This window comes from Jaculus jaculus, chromosome 7 (assembly GCF_020740685.1).
Source record: "Jaculus jaculus isolate mJacJac1 chromosome 7, mJacJac1.mat.Y.cur, whole genome shotgun sequence".
Taxonomy (NCBI): Eukaryota; Metazoa; Chordata; class Mammalia; order Rodentia; family Dipodidae; genus Jaculus; species Jaculus jaculus.
In genome coordinates, this window is record NC_059108.1 from 69,042,809 (window position 1) to 69,064,479 (window position 21,671).

At 45.4% G+C, this 21,671-nt stretch overlaps 1 protein-coding gene across 3 annotated transcripts in view; it reads right to left on the bottom strand.

Moving 5' to 3' along the window:
• Positions 1 to 21,671, bottom strand: part of Slc7a7 (solute carrier family 7 member 7) — a 127,609-nt gene that overhangs the window by 91,240 nt on the left and 14,698 nt on the right. The window contains exons 1-2 of one of the 3 annotated variants that reach the window (XM_045154836.1): positions 11,032 to 11,136; positions 8,949 to 9,492 (exon numbers count right to left, since the gene is read on the bottom strand). In XM_045154836.1, the coding sequence (XP_045010771.1) occupies positions 8,949 to 9,447 (499 nt within the window). In that variant the 5' untranslated portion in view covers positions 9,448 to 9,492; positions 11,032 to 11,136. Of the gene's footprint in view, positions 1 to 8,948; positions 9,493 to 10,978; positions 11,137 to 21,671 lie in introns of those variants that run through there. The other 2 variants (XM_045154837.1, XM_004661780.2) reach the window with 2 other exon arrangements.

Genomic DNA, 21,671 nt, shown 5'->3' on the forward strand with positions numbered 1-21,671 from the left:
TGGCATGCCCATGCTCTCCCTCTCTCTCTCTCTCTCTCTAAAATAAAGAAAAATAATTTTTAAAAAGGTGTGGAGAAGGGAAGGGAGGAGGGTACTTAATAGGTTGGTATTATATATATGTAAGTAGAAGAATAGATTAATGGGGTTGAAAAGGCCCAATGTGAGGTCAGGGGAGGAGATTGAGTAAAGGACAGGTGGAGGGAGGGCTAATCAAAGTCTGAGAGGATATAAATAAATCAAATGGAATCCTTCAGTTTTGGACAATGGAACACTCAGGAGCCATAGATCGTTGCTAGAAAATTTTCAGTTCCAGGGATGGGATACCTTCCAGTGAGTTGTTGGCCAGGGAGGTCCCTGATGCCCCAAAAACATTATAGGTCATTGCCGAGGCCCTTGGTTTCCCACTAGGAATAGATGGTAAGACCCTATTGCTGAAGACTCCACATACTTGGGCTGCAAGGCCACTAAGAAATCCTGCTGGAACTGAGCTGATAACCTCCTCCATGTAGACCAGCTGACAGAAAGCTGGAAGAAGCCATTCTACATGCAGTTCAATGGGAGAAAGATACACCACCAGTGAAGATACTCAACAGTGGTCACTGAAAGCCTTATAATTGGCCAGCCAGGCCAAATAAGCCAACAGGTGCAATAGTGGCACGTCAGTCATGGTGGAAACCAACTGCCCTCTAATTGGGCTGGAGGCCCGCTCCAAGGAAGGGAATACATCCCTGATACTGAAAACTTAAATCAGGGGTAGTCATGAGCCCTAGGGTTGTAACATCTGCTGATGTCTGGATAAGTGTATATACTATGCTTATCAAACTGCCCAGTAAGCACTTCTCTTAATATTCATACCCTTATATTAATACTACTCTCACTTTGGATAGAGAATCTTCTCTTTTCAGATGGCAGTGACCTTGGGACAACTCAGAAGGTATCATGGTGCTGGAAAGAAGTAACTAGAGTACCGAGTAACATCTCGATCACACCTTCCAAGGCTCAGGGTCTAATGTGGAAGAGGTGGCAGAAAGAATGTAAGAGCCAAAGGAAGGGTTGGACTCCTTACATCGTGCTCCCTCCAGACAAAAAATTGGCCTCGATATTCATGACCTCATAGTGCCTGACACTACCTACACAAGACCATCATAAGAGGAAGGAAGGATCATGGCATCCAAATAGAGGAGAGACTTATTGAGATGGGGAGTGGATATGATGGAGAATGGAATTTCAAAGGGGAAAAGCGGGGGAGGGAGGGTATTACCACGGGGTATTTTTTATAATCATGGAAAACGTTTAATAAAATTAACAAAAAACAAAAAACAAGTGTGGTGGCACACACATTTAATCCCAGCACTCAGCAGGCAGAGGTAGGAGGATTGCCATGAGTTCAAGGCCACCATGAGACTATATAGTAAATTCCAGGTCAACCTGGGATATGGTGAGACCCTACATTGAAAAACAAAAACAAAAATAATTTTTTAAATAAATTAAAAAATGCTGGTGAAGATGGAAAAAGAGGAACCCTTATACACTCTTAGTGGGAATCTAATCCGGTACAGCCACTAGAGGTTCCTGATCCAGCTATAACTTTCCTAGGTACATATCCTAAGGACTCATCTTACTACCTTGGAGACACTTGCACATCTATTTTTATTGCTGCTCTATTCACAATAGCTAAGGAATGGAACCAGCCTAGATGTCCCTCAATTGATGAGTGTATAATGAAGATGTACATTTATATAATGGAGTCCTATTCAGTGGTAAAGAAAAATGTAAATGTGAAATTTTCAGGAGAATGGATGAACCTGGAAAGGATTATACTAAGTGAGGTAACCCAGGCCTAGAGTGCCAAATGCCTCATGTTCTGTCTCTCATGTGGATTCTAGCTATAAATATTTAGACTTGTGAGTTGAAGTAAAAATCAGTAGCAGAGGCCAGTAAGCTATAAAGGAGTTATAAAGGAGGGAGGAAGCTTCCAGTTAAGATGGTGGCTTAGGAACCACGCCAAAGCAACCTAGGGGAGAAAAAGCGGAGGAAAAAAAAAAAAAGCAAAATACACTCTTCTACTAAAAAGTGAGGTGTATAAGAAATTAAAACGGGGGGGAGGGAATTACCATGGGATTTTTTTATAATCATGGAAAATGCTAATAAAAATTTTTTAAAAAAAGAAATTAATTAAAACGGCAGCAGAGAAGTAGGAGAGGTCCAGAGCATCCAGAGCCCACACAGGCAGACAGAAGCGGCTCCAGCAGCAGCAGCACCAGGTCCACGGGGCCACAGCTGCCAGGCTCTGCTTGAGCCGCAGGAAAAGCCAGGTGAGGGGATTTTCCACTCACACCGGAGCTCCTCGCAAACTCGAGAAATGCAGTGAACAATGGAGGAGCAGATCATAAGGTAGAGGATCATGTGGACCAGCGAGAGAATTAGAGCCACCATCAACAGCCTCCCCTCCCCCACCACCAGAGCCAGCAAGCACCAGAGACCAGCCAAAGGGAGATCCCAGCACCTCAGCGATCCAACAACCTAGCCAGCCTACCTGAACCCACAGTGCACCAAAGAGGGACCCAAGCAGGAACGCAGCATAACTGAGACCAAAATCATCCCAAAAGGTAACTGGTATTACACCAGGTCAGTACCCAGCAAATAAACCTTGCACCGGAAGGCCTGAACCGGAAATGCTAATTGCTCTTTCCATATCAAGATAAATTATATGTTAAATCTGATGGATGGTCAGACTTTCCATTCTTTTTTTGACATTTTTTAAAGCACCTTTATTAAAGGATAATCCAAATATAAAAAGCTACATGTTTCAAGCATATAATGTGCTGTGTTTTGATCCAGGACACCATCACCACAATGCAAACACATTAACCCCAGAAGTCTTGTGTTCTTATGCAGTTGCTCCCACTGCCCCTTCCTGCCCTGTCTCTACTCCATCAACAATTGTTCTCCACAGTGGATTCATAAGTGCAATCCTGCAGTGTGTACTTTTCGCTATTTCATTTCACTCAGCATAGCTATTTGAAGATTTATCTGTGTTGATCTGTGTATCGATCCTTATTTTTTTATTGTGAGTGGTATTTTATTAATTTGATATTCTAGAGTGCTCTTGTCCATTTTCTTGCTGGTAGAAGTTCTGTTGCTTCTAGTTTGGGTCTGATACAAATAAAAGTGCTGTGACCAGTCATGGGCAATTCTTTATATGGACATAGGCTATCATTTCTCTTTGGTGGCTGATTCAAATGATAGGTTTAAGACTTTCCATTCTTAAATAATCTATATTTTGGGCTTGTTATTTGTTTCCTCTTCTGTTGTACATTAGAAAAGGGTCTCACTTGGTTACAGGCTGACTTGGAACCCTCTACAAACCAGATATCTTAACCTACTAGTTGGTATTAAGGGTGTAGGGCAACACATACCCTAAGAGGCAGTAACTTTGTTAGAGAATCTGGTTGTCATAATACCTACTCTTGCATAAATATTCTGTACTGTTTTTCATTGAAAGTGTACGTTGTTTAGTTAAATTTTAGAATCTGCCTGTATTTTGTTCCACTTAGCCTACTTGAATACTCTCATAGCAGGCAAACCCAACACCTAGGGTGACTTTTGTAGATACTCTGGGAGTCTTGAGAGCCACACCTAACACCTTAAGCTTCTACCCTGAAGATATATAACATCAGATTGATTGATACACCTAATAATACTGCATATAACTATAAAGTTCAACCATTAAATTAATCCAAGATGCAAAAATATATACATTATAACACAAGAAACACCAAAAATCATGACAATATAAATCCACCAAAAAGTATGAATGCATCAGAAATGACCCACTGAGAATGAGTTAGAGGAAATGCCTGAAAAAGATTTCAAAAGAATGATTATAAATATGCTCAAAGAAGTCAAAGAAGAAATCAAAGGAATGAAAGAAGACACAGGACACCAATTTAATGAAATACAGAGGTCAATCCAAGACATAAATAAAGGAGGGAGGAGAGGGGAGGACTTAAGGGGATGGTATTGTATATATATAAGTAGTTGAACAGATTACTGGGGGTGTAAAGACCTAAGTGAGGTCAGGGGAAGAGACTGAATAAAGAAAGGATGGAGGGGGTTAATCAAAATTTAAGTAGCTAGGCCAGGCATAGTGGCTTACGCCTTTAATCCCAGCACTTGGGAGGCAGAGGTAGGAGGACTGCTGTGAGTTCAAGGCTACCCTGAGACTACAGAGTGAATTCCAGGTCAGCCTGGGCTAGAGTGAGACCCTACCTTGAAAAACCAAAAAAAAAAAAAAAAAAACAGAAGCCAGGCATGGTAGCACATGCCTTTAATCCCAACACTTGGGAGGCAGAGGAATGAGTTGAGACCACCCTGAGACTACATAGTGAATTCCAGGTCAGCCTGGGCTAGAGTAAGGGGAAAAAAAAAAAAGATGTTATGAATAACACTGGATAATGGCACACCCAGAAGCCATAGATTTTTACTAGAAAAAATTCAATGCAAGGGATAGGATAGCTTCCAGTGGGTTGTTGGCCAGGGAGGTCCCTAATACCTCCAAAACAGTAAGGCCATTGCCAAGGCTCTTGGTTTCCCACCAGAAATAGATGGTAAGAGCCTATTGCTGAAGACTCCAAATGCTTGCGCTAAAGATCACTGAAAAGTCAAACTGGAACTGAGCTAAAAACATCCTCACTATAGACCAGCTGACAGAAAATTGGAAAAAGCTACACTGCATGCAACCCTATGGGAGAGAAAAGTCATCATTGGTGATAAATAACAGTGGATATTGCAAGCCTTAAGCTTGGCCAACATGGCCAAATGAGCCAACTTATGCAATAGTAGCATGTCTATTATGGGGAAACTAACTGCTCTCTAATTGGACTGGAAGCAGGCAAATACATACTTGGTGCTGAAAACATAATCAAAAGCCTATGGTGTGGGAGGTCATGAGCCCTAGGAGTGTAACACCTGCTCTTGTCTGGCTAATTACATATATTATGTTCACCAAACTTCCCTATAAGCACTTTTCTTAATACTCATAAACATATATTATTGCTACTCTCACTTTTGGTTGGAGAAACTTCTGTTTTCAGATGGCAGTGACCACTGGGATGACTCAAAAGGCACCATTAGTGTTGAAAAGTGACAGTGGAATGTTCAGCACTGAGACATCTCTATCACACCCTCCAAGGCTCAGGGTCCATTGCAGAAGAGGGGACAGAAAGAATATAAAAGCCAAAGGAAGGGCTTACAATGTAATCTTCCAGATACAAAATGGCCTGAATATCCATGAATTCATAGTACCTGGTACTACCTACACATGATCCTTGTAAGAAGAAAAGATGATATCAAAATAAAAGAGAGAGAAGGCTTTATCCCAGAGATGGAGGGATGATTCAACATATGCAAATCGATAAACATAGTACATTATATAAATGAACTGAAGGACAAAAACCACATGATCATCTCATTAAACACAGAGAAAGCATTTGACAAAATCCAACATCCCTTCATGATAAAAGTCCTACAGAGACTGGGAGTAGAAGGAACATACCTCAATATAATAAAGACTACTTATGACAAGCCTACAGCCAACATATTACTAAATGGTGAAAAACTGGAAGCTTTTTCACTAAAATCAGGTACAAGACAAGGGTGTCCACTCTCCCCGCTTTTATTTAATATAGTACTGAAAGTCTTAGCCATAGCAATAAGGCAAGAGGCGCACATAAAAGGGATACAAAATGGAAAGGAAGAGATCAAGTTATCATTATTTGCAGATGACATGATTCTATATATTAAAAAATGTTCTTGGGCTGGAGAGATGGCTTAGCGGTTAAGCACTTGCCTGTGAAGCCTAAGGACCCCGGTTCGAGGCTCGGTTTCCCAGGTCCCACGTTAGCCAGATGCACAAGGGGGCGCACGCGTCTGGAGTTCGTTTGCAGAGGCTGGAAGCCCTGGCACACCCATTCTCTCTCCCTCCCTCTACCTGTCTTTCTCTCTGTGTCTGTCGCTCTCAAATAAATAAATAAATAAAAATTTAAAAAAAAAATGTTCTACATCCCTAGTCATCAGGGAAATGCAGATTAAAACTACATTGAGATTCCATCTCACTCCTGTCAGATTGGCTACCATCATGAAAACAAATGATCATAAATGTTGGTGGGGATGTGGAAAAACAGGAACCCTTCTACAGTGTTGTTGGGAATGCAATCTGGTCCAGCCATTGTGGAAATCAGTGTGGAGGTTCCTAAAACAGCTAAAAATTAATCTACCATATGACCCAGCTATAGCACTCCTAGGCATATAACCTAAGGACTCATCTCATTTCCTTAGAAGTACGTGCTCAACCATGAAGCTCAATTCATAATAGCTGGGAAATGGAACAAGCCTAGATGTCCCTCAACTGATGAGTGGATAATGAAGATATGGCACATTTATACAATGGAGTTCAACTCAGCGGTAAAGAAAAATGAAGTCATGAAATTTGCAGAAAAATGGATGAATCTGGAAATGATTATACTAAGTGAGGTAACCCAGGCCCAGAAAGCCAAGCCCCACATGTTCTCCCTCATACGTGGATCCTAGCTGCAAATGATTGGGCTTCTGCATCAGAAGGAAAAAACTCAGTAGCAGAGGCCAGTAAATTAAAAAGGAGATCACAAATTCAAGGCCAGTCTGGGCCAAATATCTTAAAATACACACACACACACGCACATATACATATATACACATACATATATGTATATGCAACAACCTCAACAGACCTAAGGGAAGCCATCTTGACATTCTCCAGGAACTATAGGAAAATAAAAAAATCAACACAGAACAGTAACTAAGATATCTGGTGTTAGTCTTTCCCTAAAGTCAAGGCAACCTGGTCCCCAGTACATGCTGCATACCAACATCTGGTGTTTGCTCTGTGCTGACCACCAAATTCTACTTTTGTAAACCATGCTTACTTGTTCTTGCAAAATTAATTAGGGGTAGGGGAGAATAACTGAAGAGTAAAGGACAGGAATGTGGTTTTTACCTTTAAAAACTCTCTGTAGCTGGGCATGGTGGCGCACACCTTTAATCCCAGCACTCAGGAGGCAGAGGTAGGAGGAGCACCATGAATTCAAGGCCACCCTGAGACTACAGAGTGAATTCCAGGTCAGCCTGGGCTAGAGTGAGACCCTATCTCGAAAAACCAAAAAATTAAAAATTAAATTTAAAAAAAAACTCACTGTAGAGATAGACTGTTGCTGTTCCCTTCTTCAGCATCCAGCTATGGAGAGACAGATGCTGGCCAGCCTGAATAAAGACTCCTTTTTAAATTTTATTTGGGTGGTCTTCTGTTCATTTCTGTTGTGGAACTCACTACATATATATATATATTATACACTAAGATCAAAGGAGGACTTACTCCAAGAATGCAAAGATGCTTCCACATATACAATCAGGCAGGGGGTACAGCTCAGTGATAGAGTGCCTTCCTAGCACTTATGAGGTCCTAGGTTCAATCCCTAATACCACAAAAAATTTTTACATACACATCTCAGTACACATGATCCATGGATCAATTTAACCAAGAGATCATATTAATAAATGCAAAAAAAAAAGCACTCAATAAAATTCAAGGGGGGGTTGGGAAGATTGTTCAGTGGTTACAGGCACTAATGGCAAAGCCTGCCAGCCCAGGTTCACTTCACAAGCTGCCCATGTAAGCCATACCCAAAACATGATGCAAACCTCTGCAAGAAGCCCTGGTGTGCACGTACACACATGAAAATAAATAAAAATAAAAATAAATGTAGGGGCTGAGTATGTAGTGTAGTTGCTAATATTCATGAAGTTCTAAGTTTGATTCCCAGAATTACATAAAACTGGGTATCGGCCAGGTGTGGTGGCACACTCCTTTAATCCCAGGACTTGAAAGGCAGAGGCAGGAGTTATCACTGTGAGTTCAAGGCCACCCTGAGCCTACATAGAGAATTCCAGGTCAGCCTGGGCTAGAGCAAGATACTACCTTGTAAAAAACAAAATAAATAAAATAAAATTCCAGGTATGGTAGCGCACACCTTTAATCCCAACACTCAGGAGGCAGAGGTAGGAGGATCACCATGAGTTCGAGGCCACCCTGAAACTACATAGTGAATTCCAAGTCAGACTGGACTAGAGTGAGAAACGAAACCTCAAAAACCAAAATAATAATAAAAATTAAATTAAATTAAAATACACTTGGGGGTGTGGATGGAAGCATGGTGCCTCCTGAGTGACATTGCTGGCTTTATTGCCTGACTGACAACCCTCCAACAACAAAACCACCCACTGCTCATAAATTCATTTGGACAAACCATAAATTCAACATGACTGGCACTCCATGACAGTATGTACCAGATTCCACCACTAGAAAGAATATTCACGAATGGGTCCCACCCTTAACACCTTACAAGACAGAGAAGACCATTCCAACAGTAAAATGCGGGCTTTCCATGTAATTGCACTTTTACTACTTACTGTTAAAACTGATTAAAATTGTTTAACTAAGAAAAAGAAAGAAATAAAAACATAAATAAATTGAATTGAGTTTTCACACAAATTTTTTTTTTTCTTTTTGGTTTTTCAAGGTAGGGTCTCACTCTGGTCCAGGCTGACCTGGAATTAACTCTGTCATCTCAGGGTGGCCTTGAACTCATGGCAATCCTCCTACCTCTGCCTCCTGAGTGCTGGGATTAAAGGCGTGCGCCACCACACCCGGCGACAAAACTTGTTTTGTATGTCCAATGAAGATTGAACTCGGGGTCTCTACCTAGGCACTCACTGGACTATGCAGTACACATTAATTTTACCATACTGAAAACTAGGTACTATCAAAGGCTTTCATTTTCCCATCTTCTTCCTTCCTGACTGGACTCACATCCCCTCTTCCACCCCACCACTCTTGGCCCATCCCTACTTACAGATGCAGGCAGCAGCCAGCAGGCGGCCAGCAGTGTAAGGGGCACTGCAGCTTGGGAAGAGGGGCTGCACCATGTAGTTGGCAAAGGTGATGGCAATGACAGCCTGGCTGGTGGGTTCGATGATAAGCAGGGAGGTCCAGAGGCGGATGAAGGCAAGAAGTCCCCCGAAGGCCTCCAAGATGTAGGCATAGCTGGCCCCGGATTTCTTAATAGTGGTGCCCAGTTCAGCATAACAAAGGGCCCCAAAGACGGAGAAAATGCCCCCAACAGCCCAGATGACCAGCGAGAGGCCAAAGGAAGCACTGTACATGAGCACACCCTTGGGGGAGACAAAGATACCGGAGCCAATCATGTTTCCCACTATTAGGCACACGCCATTCAGCAGCGAGATCTCTTTCTTCAGCTTTACCTGCTCGGCCCCCTGGCTGCTCCCATCACCCAAGGTGGAGGCATCTGCCTCATGTTGGGCAGCCACTTCATACTTGCTGCTGTTGACCATGGTGGAAGAGGAAGAAAGCCTTCACCAGCTTCCTGGCATTGCCCTCTAGGGAAGAAAGATGGTTGGGTGATTGGTAACTAGATATAGCACCTTTTCCCTCCAACCTCACAGGGGTAATATAGGCAGCCCATTCCACACCTGAAAAACACTCTCTTGCCTCCCACCTTTGAAGACTTCTCTGGCTGGCTCAACCCCAACTCAGATTTCCCTAGAAGGAAAGCATCTGCCTCTCATCTTTAGGAGGATACAACACACCTGACTTATCAAACAACTAAATCCTGTGCCTGAGGAGATACAAGAAAGGCAAGGGCAGGATGGTAGCTCTCAGCTATCACCATAATAGTCTGAGCCTGAGTTTTTTGCTTATTTGATTTGTTTTTCAATATAGAGTCTGGTACAGAATTCACTATGTGGTTTCAGGGTGGCCTTAAACTCATAGCAGTCCTCCTACCTCTGCCTCCCAAATGCTATGATTAAAGGTGTGAACCACCAGGCATGGTGACACATGCCTTTAATCCCAGCACTGTGAGTTCAAGGCCACCCTGAGACTACATAGTGAATTTCAGGTCAGCCTGAGCTACAGTGAGACCCTACCTAAAAAAATAAAATAAAAATAAAAACAGTGTGCACCACCACTCCTAAGCTTTATGCCTTATCACTCCTCTCCCCACCCAACTCCAAAAAATAAAAAAGCCTGTCTTCCCTCTAATTTCAGTCTCAAATGTCCCCTATTCTGAGACGCACCATGAGGGACCAGCCTTGCAAGCACCTAATCTGTGGGATTTTCTCACAATGCTGCTCTTTTCCCAGGGTCTCTAGCTGTCGCAAACCAAAAAAGGTCAAAGAGCTCCTGCTGGAAACTCTCAAAGCTACCTCTTCTAAGGAACATCCATGAACAACTATCAGCTGGCATCCTCAATCCTGGCAAAGTCTAGGCAGCCCCACCCATCCTGAACAAGAGAAGGTTAATCCTCCTTTTTGTTGTTTTGGTTTTTGAAGCAAGATTTCATTCTAGCCCAGGCTGACCTCAAACTCAAGGCGATCTTCCTACATGAGCCTCCCAAGTGCTAGGATTAAAGAGGCATGCACCACCACATCCAGCTCAAACAGGGACTGCCTGAAAACACATGAAATCTGGACCCTTTATTCTCTTTTCATACTTTTCCCTTTCCCAGTTGTCTGTCCCAGTCTCTAGTGTTCCATGGCCCCCTGCCATCAAATCCCTCACATCCACATAGCTGCAACACCTAAACAGTAGGAATGAGAGAAGGATGACCCAAATGTGCACAGGAGGCAGCTGCTAGGGGTGATACCAACCTAAACCATGGAAAGGGAAAAGCTGAACCTGGTCAGGAGATGCCTGGAAATACACAGCTAAAGACAGTTGAGAAAAACAGTAATGCCTAGTCAGGCAAATGGAGAAACACTAGAGCAAGAGTTGCCCAGCAAGGAAGTGAGTGGACAAAGCAGAACAGCAGAAAGAGGTTAGAAAGGGGACTACCACAAAGGACAGGGTAGGATACACACTCACTCCCTGGCCTTGCTTATAATAAACAGATTCCCGCAGCAGTCACGGAGACGCACCCTCTGAGAACAGTCGTCCACAGTGGTCCAACGGCTCCTCCTTTCAACTAGAGTGAAAGGGAGGACCAGACAAGTGCCTAGTCAAGAAGGGTGGAGGGAGCACACAAAGGAAGGGGAGAGGAAAAGGAGAGGAGTGTTAAGCAACTGTCTAGGTCCAAGGTTCAGGGGCCTTTGCATCTGCAAAAGGGACAGCTCAGAGCTCTGTGCTCAGCACTTCCAGTGATAAGAAGGCACTCTCTCAGGAATCTCCTTCGTCAGGAGGGGGGAGAAAAGAAATGACAGCCAACTGGGTGTGGTTCCCGTAATCCTGGGTGCTCTAGCAAGTTAGTTAAGAAGGACAGGTCAGTCCTTTTTGTGCGTTCTCTGTTTCCCACCCTAGCCTCACTTTTCTCTCGCCCCAAACAATTAAGAAAGGCAGGAAAATTCCAGAATGTGACAAAGACTTGTTCACATGCTGAGATTAGAGGAAGTACAACAGTAGTCAGTTCCTAACCCTAGGATAGGGTGTCCTAAAATGAGAACTCTGCACACTTCCCCATGCAGATCAACCCAAAGTCTAAGCCTCAAGCTATTTCAAAGGAAGCAAGGGCAAGAAATAAGACCAAACCTCTGGCTACAACTCCATCCCCCTGTGTGCTCTTTCATCCTTAAATATACATACCAAGATCACTGGAGTAGCTGAAAATTTCTATAAGCTTCTCCAAATAGAAACAACAATTTTTAAAATATATGGAGGCAAGCCAGACACGGTAGTGCACACCTTTAGTCCCAGCACTCAGGAGACTGAGATAGGAGGATTATCATGAGGGTTCAAGGCCAAGCTGGGGCTAAGGAGTGAGTTCCTGGTCAACCCAGGATAGAGTGAGACCTGTCTTGAAAATATATACACACACCCAAAAAAAGAGACATACAGACCATGCATGCACATGTCTGCACTAATACAAAAACACATGCACACACATGTACACATATAAATTATATATATCCAGGTGCGGTGTCTCATGCATATAATCCCAGCCCTCAGGAGGCTGAGGCAGAAGGATCATCATTAGTTTGAGGACAGTCTAGACTACAGAATGAAACCCCCTGTGTAAAAAAAAAAAAAAAAAAAAAAAAAAGGAGCTAGGCCTGGTGGCACATGCCTTTCCCAGTACTCTGGAGGTAGAGATAGGAGGATCACTGAGTTTGAGGCCACCCTGAGACTACATAATAAATTCTAGGTCAGCTAGAGCTAGAATGAGAACTACTTTGAATTAAAAAAGGAGAACTAAGAGTTCATTAAAGCTGGGTGTGGTGGTGGTACATGCCTTTAGTCCCAGCCTGCTGGGGAGGCTGAATTAGGAGGATGACCATGAGTTCAGCCTGGGGCTACAGAGTGAATTCCTGGTCAACAAGGGCTAGATAATGAAACCCTGTCTCCACAACACTAGGGAAAATAAAAAGATTTCACTAAGCTATGCTAGACAGCCTCAAAATAAGCACAGAAAGTTCCTTTCTTTGGAAATCTATTTATTCTATCTTCATAGTCTACTTTAGATGGTATTTGGGGTCTCCTGACAACATAAATATGCCCTGCCTGTTCTGAAATCCAACTGTCTGTCCCTTCTTACACCTTCCCTCTGGTTATTCTACAAGAGAACAGAAATTTAAAGAACCCAGGAGGCAGTTATCTCTATGCCTCACACTCCCATTCCAAATCTTTATCTAAACCAGGATGTGACGCCTTGGAATTAGCCTCCCCCTACCAGACCGTGCTCTCCAAGCCAGCCCACACATATGGAAAAATCCATCTAGAGTACCTGGTCATTTTCTCTTAGCATGCCTCTAATTGCTGCTGTAATAGTAATAGCAGGCATTTGATGAGCCCTTGCCCAAGCCAGATGCTCTACTAATCACTTTTGTGTATCATCTCACTAAACCCTCTCTGCAGCTCCAGGAGGCAGGTAAAAAGTTCATGGCAGGGGAGGGAGGCAGCAAAGATCCCAAGCCACACTCTTTCTTTCTTTCTTTCTTTCTTTTTTTTTCATTTTTTTGGTTTTTTGAGGTAGGGTCTCACTCTAGCCCAGGCTAACCTGGAATTCACTATGGAGTCTCAGGGTGGCCTCAAACTCACGGTGATCCTGATCCTCCTACTTCTGCCTCCCTGCTGGGATTAAAGACGTGCGCCACCACACCCGGCTTAAGCACACACTCTTAACCACAGAACTCTGCTACCTCTCCAACTCCCACCTCTACCTGCCCTAGTCTCTGCTGTTTCCCCCTAAAACAGGGAAAGAACTCCAGGTGGTTCTCTAATGAGTTGCCTAATGATTAGATTAGATTAGATATGATTAGATTACAAAGAACCACTATACTGGGTGTCAACATTTATAATTCCAGTACCCTGAGGTAGCCAAGTGTTCCAGGCTAACCTGGGCTACAGAGTGAAATTTGGATCAGCCTGGGCTACAGTGAGAGGAAGTGAGAAAGGAAAGGAGGCAGAAAGCCTCTGCAGTCCTTCAGCCTGCAACCTAGGCTAAAGCTTGGTCATTGCCTTCCTACCACTCCTCCCATTCTCATTCTGGTCAAGGATGAGAAGTAACCACAATTCCACCTAGGGTGCTATGGTTGCTAGATGCCCCCCACTAAAGGATCCAGAAAACACACAAACAAGCATCATAATACCTGTCCATCAAATTCAGGCTGGGGGAAATTGTTCAGCAGTTAAGGGCACTTGCTTGCAAAACCTGCCAAGCCAGATTCAATTTCCTAGTACCCACATAAAACCAAATGCACAAAATGATGCATGCTCCTGGAGTCTGTTTGCAGTAACAAGAGGCTCTGGCATAGCCCATACTCTCTCTCTTCCCCATATAAATAAATGAAAATATTAAATTTTGAGCTAGAGAGGTGGCTTAGCAGTTAAGGCGTTTGCCTGCAAAGCCTAATGATCTGGGTTCCATCCCACAGTACCCACGTAAAGCTAGATGCACAAAGTGGTACATGTATCTGGAATTGAGTTCATTTGCAGCAGCAAGAGGCCCTGGTGCACCCATTCTCATTCATTCATTCATTCATTCATTCTCTCTCTCTCTCTGCCCTCTCTCCTTGCAAAATAATAATAATAATAATAATAATTTTTAAAAAATCCAATTCACTGGCACCAAGAAAAGGAACAAAGGAGAAGGGGGGAGGAGAAGGAAGTGCAAGGAGAAAAGTGTGCTGGGCTGAGCTTCAGACAGACAAGTCACAAGTACTGAGGTAGATCTGCCTCACTCCAGCAAACAGCAGACCCTAGTGGTCTCACCAGGAAATGCTACAAGTGGGATCACCTTCCCAAGGACTCCAGTTAAACCTCTCCAACTAGGAGGCAAGGGTTCAGTAAGGCTTCCACCACCATTTGGGGAGTGTGGGACAAGCAGCACCTCACACTGCTGAACGGACAGTTTTACACAGGCCTTGAAACCCCTTGGCATCTTCCTCTGCCTTCGGAGTGCTCTACTTTGAGGACCTCGTAGAAATTCCAGAATAATATACTCATCCTACAGCCCAGGGAAGAAGTTTCAGAGTCAGGGGTCCAGGGAAACAGGCACTAGGACCTCCAACACACAGGGCCAGTCTAAGCAGCCAGTGGAGCCGCACCATGATTCCCCCACCTTCTCACAGCAACACACACATAACACACTTCCTCCAGGAACCAGCTCACAGGTCAGGATCTTGGCTCCCCAATCAAGATCAGTGAGCTACTGTGAGAATACACTTTCTTCCCCATGGACACTTTCTCTCTTTCTCTCTCTTTCATTTTTTGAAGTAGGGTCTCACTCTAGCCCAGGCTGACCTGGAATTCACTCTGTAGTCTCAGGGTGTCCTCAAACTCACAGTGATCCTCCTACCTCTACCTCCCAAATGCTGGGATTAAAAGCGCTTTCCCATACCAACTGGTCTGTATGGCCTCCCCTAACAACAGAAACAACATAGATACACACTGGGGCTGGGTACCTCATCGCTCTATGCTAGACCATCAGTCGCTCCCTCTCCAGTTCTCCATTTGTTTTTCTACATTCCATTTCACTACAACTGTCCCTTTAAAAAAAAAAAAGTGGGGGTGGGGATAAGAAAGATTTTATTGTTTATTAGTACTGCCAGGACTGAAGTCTCTAAGCAGAGAAAATTCTGTCTAGGAAGGGCCAGGGCTGGGATAAGAAATAAGGTCTTGGGTCTCCTTTCTGTTAATTTTCAGCACTCACTCCATCCTCCCCCTGAGCTTCCCAATTCTCCCAATGTCCCTCCTTTCCCACCTCTTACCTGTCCTGAGACCTGGTTGGCTGGGGGGGGGGGGGAATGGAGAGGGGGAGCTACCAGCACGCTGGGGTAGGGGTGCTACTTAGGGTAGTCAGGGGTAGTGGCTCCTTCTGTGGCCGATGTGGACCGAGGACAGAAAGGCAAAGTGACTGAAATGGAAAACAGGAAAACACATATGTGACTCTAGCCAGCAGTGGGGAGGAGCCAGGGGACCAGCAGGAGATGAGACTGCCTGGTCAGACAGGGAAGACCTCCATGCCTGCTGGTCTCCAAGACAACTTCTCAGCTCCTCCTCCTCCTCCTCCCCACATCAGCCCCTGATCTTCTTTGTTGCCCTAGTTTACTGAGCACTAATCAGTATTTCTTGCCATTTAAGGTGCCTTCCTGAGCACCCTACAACTCCTAGCCTATTCTTCATTCCATTTCCTACTCACCCCCAACACTTGAACACCCCCTTACTACTTATGATCCCATGATCAGGACAGTGGAATTATGCAGTCCTACCTCAAGAGTTCCTGTGCCATCTCAGGCCCTAAACTAGCAAGCCAAAGATAATGTATGCCAAGGAAGGCCAAGCATGTGCTCAGACACCCAGCAAAGCCCAGTCAAAGCTCAAATTCCTAATTGGTTCTGGGGATGTTAACACATGTGTCTGAGTTGCCATACAAGAACCAACTAGGCAGCCAGGCATGGTGGCACACACCTTTAATCCCAGCACCGGGTAGGCAGAGGTAGAAGGATCGCTGTGAGTTTGAGGCCACCCTGAGACTACATAACGAAGTCCAGGTCAGCCTGGACTAGAATGAGACACTACTTCGAGTAGAGTAGAGTAGAGTAGAGTAGAGTAGAGTAGAGTAGAGTAACCTGGGGCACTCTGGACACATTCATGAGTTGGTATGCCCTTTCAGAGCAGTTATTTAAATATATTCTGAATATTTGCAGAAGTGGGGGGATATCAATCTTGGAATACAAACTGAATCTCTTTCCATTCAGAATTAGAGATCATTACAGGAATTCATCACATGCAATTTTGAGGTAGACACTTCTTGGTGAACATATTAACCCACTGAAAATGTAGACAATAGCATTAATGGGTCCTGGGTGGTACTTCATGGCACAATATGCATTTTCAGGATTCCAGGTGTGACTGCTGCTGTCAGCTAGCTGGTCTCTAGACCACATCCTGCAATTTGCACCTGCTTGTTGCATACAGACAGGTGGTCCAGGGGTCAAGAATTCTGCAGTCACTAGATATGAGCCAAAATGCACATCATCAAAAGCCACAGAAATCCAACTTCACTGGCACCAAATTTGAATTGCCCCAAGGAAAATGTAATGGCCTTTTAGAACCAGTCTGCTTCCCAACTGCCTCTTAATCTTACAGGTCTGGTTCCGCACGGGACTCCCTGCTGTTGCCACACAGAAACTTTGCTCCCATCTCTGAGCTTTTGAAAAGCCTATTTGCCTATCTTACCTGCAGGGAACACTCTTCCCAGTGTAATTTTTCATTCCTGGTGTAATTTGCTGGTAGTCACCTCCCCCATTAGCAGCATCATAAAGTCTTTCATCACAGTGCCCTCCAGTACAGGGCTCATATAGACCGTCAATAAATGTTTGTTGTATGAATAAGTCAATGGTCAATGCTATTCCTTCCAGGAAAGGCTCCTGGGGAGGTCCTTGAGTTTGCCCTCTGGGTCCTTAGAATTAAGTATTCCCACATACTTAAATCTTTTCCATAACGGCTTTAATGGAGGGATTATGGTTTGCAGTTTCATTGGCAGGCTTAGAATGGTTTGAAATAGACTTTTAGGGCTGAGTGTAAGATTAGTGGTAGAGAACTTACTTAGCATGCATAAATTCCTGGTACCAATTTCCAGCAACACACATACATACACACGAATTTAAATTTAGAGCTAGGGGTAGTGACAGTGCATACCTGTAATCCCAGGACTGGGGAAGTCAAGGTCAGCCTTAGTCCATAATGACATAATCAGTAAGAGGCCACCCTGGGCTACATAAAGATGAGGAGGGAGGAAAAGGAGAGGAGGGAAATTGGTGGGGAAGGAAGAAGTAAAATTGACTTGTTTCACTAATGAAAAAAAAAAAAGGACTTCATTGACTAGGAATGTAGCTCAGATGGTAGAGTTCTTGTTCAGAATGTGTGAAGTCTTGAGTTCCATCATAGCATAAACCCCAGTTTGGGTGTGCACACCAGTTATCCCAGCACTGGGAGGTGAAGGCAGGAAAATGAGAAGTACAAGATCATCCTTGGCTACACAGCCATCTCCAGGCCAGCCTGTAATACAAGGAGACCTTGTCTCAAATAAGGGACTGGAGGGCTGGAAAGATGGCTTAGTGGTTAAGAGCGTGCCTGTGAAGCCTAAGGACCCTGGTTTGAGGCTCCATTCCCCAGGACCCATGTAAGCCAGATACAAGGGGGCACATGCATCTAGAGTTCCTTTGCAGTGGCTTGGAGGCCCTGGCACAACCATTCTCTCTCTCTCTCTCTCTCTCTCTCTCTCTCTCTCTCTCTCTCTCTTTCTGCCTTTCTGTCACTTTCAAATAAATAACTTTTTTTGTTTTTGTTTTTCGAGGTAGGGTCTCACTCTAGCCCAGGCTGACCTGGAATTCACTGTGTAGTCTCAGGGTGGCCTCGAACTCACAGCAATCCATCCACCTCTGCCTCCCAAGTGCTGGGATTAAAGGCGGGTGCCACCACGCCCAACTAACTTTTTTTTAAAGGGACTGGAAAGATGGATTAGCAGTTAAGGTATTTGCCAGCAAAGCCCAAGGACCCAGGTTCAGCTTCCCAGGACCCACCTAAGCCAGATGCACAAGGTGGCACATGTGTCTAGAGTTTGTTTGCAGCAGCTGAAGGCCCTCATGCGCCCATTCTTTCTCTATCTGCTTCTTTCTCTCTTCCTCTCAAATAAATAAATAATAGTCTTAAAAGTAGAAAAGAAAAACCTGGCGTGGTGGCACAGACCTTTAATCCCAGCACTCAAGAGGCACAGGTAGGAGGATCATCATGAGTTCAAGGCCACCCTGAGACTACATATTCCAGGTCAGCCTGGGCTAGAATGAGACTCTACCTCAAAAAACTAAAAGACAGAGAGAGAGAAAAGAGGTTTGGAGAGATAGCTTAGCGGCTAAGGCGCTTGCCTATGAAGCCTAAGAACCCAGATTTGATTCCCCAGTACCCACATAAGCCAGATGCACAAGGTGGCACATGCATCTGGAGTTTGTCTGCAGTGGTTAAAGGCCCCATTCCTTCTCTACCTCTTTCTTTTTCAAATAAAAAGTAAATAAAATTTTTTAAAAGAGAGAGAGAGAAAAACCGGGCGTGGTGGCACACGCCTTTAATCCCAGCACTCGGGAGGCAGAGGTAGGAGGATCACTGTGAGTTCAAGGCTACCCTGAGACTATAAAGTGAATTCCAGGTCATCCCGGGCTAGAGTGAGACCCTACGGGGCGGGGGGGGGGGGGGGGGGGGGGGGAGAAAGAAGAAAGCCTTCCCCAGGCTGCCCTATCTCACACCCACAAGCTCAGCCAAACGATCCAACCGATCCAGGGGGCAGCCTGGATGTGTCGAAAGAGAGATGCCACCAGAGGGTGAAGAAGCAGAAGGGAATACGTAGACTGGTTCACTCTAAAACCGAGTGGGTTCAAGAAGAGCGTGCAACACCCCTGTGTGGGCTCCTTCCCATCCCCCTGCCCGCGCAGCCTCCCTCACCTTTGCCCCTTGTCCTACTCTCTACCTAGCCGCCACCGCTTTCCCAGAGGCGCCACCGTCTCTCATTGAGTTCCTGCTCCCTCGTGGCCTGGTCGGGACTGCGGCCCTAAAATCTCCCCTACTAAAGATCCGACCAGGTCTGTGTCCCATCGCCCTGGAGTAGCTCAGAAGGATGGGGGCCACTGCAGTCTGTACGGGGGTCCCAGAGTTCTCTCCTATCTGGCCATGTTCAGACAAGGTCAAGACTGGGGCCACCTCCTATTATGGGGATTGAGGATACTTCTCCGGGTGAGAAGAGGAAAGGCAGGACTGTTACCCTCCACTGCCCATAGAACCGCCTGCCACTGGTGCCCTCTTCCCCTTGGACTTTCCAGCCCTGGTAAGTGCACCCCAACCCCCTTCTCTCCTCTTTTTGCTTCCCTCTCCCTCTCTTGGGCCCATTTGCTTGCTGCCTGGTGCGCCCACCCCCCACCTTATCTCTCCCTCATCCTCCCCACTGCTCCTTTCTCTCCCCTTTCTTTCTCTCCCCCATTACTATTAAGCCTTAAACTCAAGAAACCATTTGTCTTGATGCCTCTATCCCCACCCCAAAATTCAACAGACTGTCGTACGCGACCAGGACCCCGCCCCGTCCTCCCGTCCCCCGCCTCCAAGAAGCGTGTGGTGGTGTGTGCAGGCGAAGGAAGCAAAGGTCTGAGAACCACGAGCCCCCGCAACCCATCTGCCCTGTCCCCCATCTCGCACAATTACACTGCCTCAGGAAGGGAAAATGACCGCGGATACCCTTACAAGACACGTCCTCCGCCCCGGGAACACTCAGCTTCCTCTTCCCTCCCTCCCAATCCAGTTCCAGCCGGCCGCCCTAAAGACTGAGCAAAAAGCCCTTAAAACCCAGCACCCAGCACCACCACCCCCGCCTTCAGCCCGCAGACGATAAGCCGAAACTTGGAAGAGACCCAGGTTCGGGAAGTCCCGTGGGCAGCGGGGTTACAAGGGGCAGCGCCTGCTCGGAGCCGGGGGTGGGGCACCCCGACATTATTTCTCCACCAGGGTTCCCGACGCCCCGCCCCCAGGAGCAGCTGTTGCGTCAGCTTCCTGAAAGTGGTCTCCACCAGGCTGGGAAGGAGCTGAGCCGCAGAGCCACCGCCAGGAGGCAACACGTAACCAAAAATGTCCGTAGCAAAGGTGCCCCAGGGCTGGAGAGATGGCTTAGCGGTTAAGCGCTTGCCTGTGAAGCCTAAGGACCCCGGTTCAAGGCTCGGTTCCCCAGGTCCCACGTTAGCCAGATGCACAAGGGGGCGCACGCGTCTGGAGTTCGTTTGCAGAGGCTGGAAGCCCTGGCGCGCCCATTCTCTCTCTCTCCCTCTATCTGTCTTTCTCTCTGCGTCTGTCGTTCTCAAATAAATAAAAAAAAGGTGCCCCAGAGACGCTTCATCTGCACAGTCCTAGCAAAACAGTGTTGAGACTTAAAGAAATATGGGTCGGTCACGGTGGTACATGTCTAATTCCAACACTAATTTGGAGACCCAACTAACTTGGAGACCCAAGAATTAGTAGTTCAAGATCATCTGGCTACAAGTTAGGGGCCAGTCTGGGATACAGTAAGCCGGGCGTGGTGGCGCACGCCTTTAATCCCAGCACTCGGGAGGCAGAGGTAGGAGGATCGCCGTGGAGGATCGCCGTGAGTTCTAGGCCACCCTGAGACTACATAGTGAATTCCAGGTCAGCCTGAGCCAGAGACCCTGCCTCAAAAAACCAAAAAAAAAAAAAAAAAAAAAAAAAAAAATTTTAAAGTAAGAGCTGGAGAGATGGTTTAGCGGTTAAGCGCTTCCCTGTGAAGCCTAAGAACCCCGGTTCGAGGCTCGATTCCCCAGGACCCACGTTAGCCAGATGCACAAGGGGGGTGCACGCGGCTGGAGTTCGTTTGCAGTGTCTGGAGACGCTGGCGCGCCCATTCTCTCTTTCTATGCCTCTTTCTCTCTGTGTCTGTAGCTCTCAAATAAATAATTTTTTTAAAGAGGTTTATTTAAAAATTTTTAAAATAAAAGCTGGTCGTGGTAGCGCACGCCTTTAATCCTAGCAATCGGGGAGGCAGAGGTAGGACCGTCTGAGTTTGAGGGCAGCCTGAGACTATATAGCGAATCCCAGGTCAGCCTGGGATAGAGTAAGACCCTACCTCAAAAAAAAAAAAAAAAAAGAAAAGAAAAGAAACTTTTTAATAGATTAATCGCAGCACTTGGGAAGCAGAGGTAAACCAGATGTACAAGGTGGTACATGCCTCTGGAGGTCATTTGCAGCAGTTAGAGGCCCTGGAACACCTATGTTCAACCTCCCCATCCCCCCTTAAATAAATAAATTATATATATACACACACACACACACATATATATATATATATATATACTTTTTTTTTTTTTGAAGATCTGGAGCCAAGCTGATGAAACATGCCTGTAATTTGAACACTCAGGAGGCTGAGGCAAGAGGATCCCGAGCTAAAAGCTACCTTAACAAAACTACAAAGACAAAGGACCCGTGTGATGTGGCACATGCCTTTAATCCCACAGCTCAGCTCGGGAGGCAGAGGTAGGACAGCCTTGTTTGAGGCCACTTTGAGACTACATAGTGA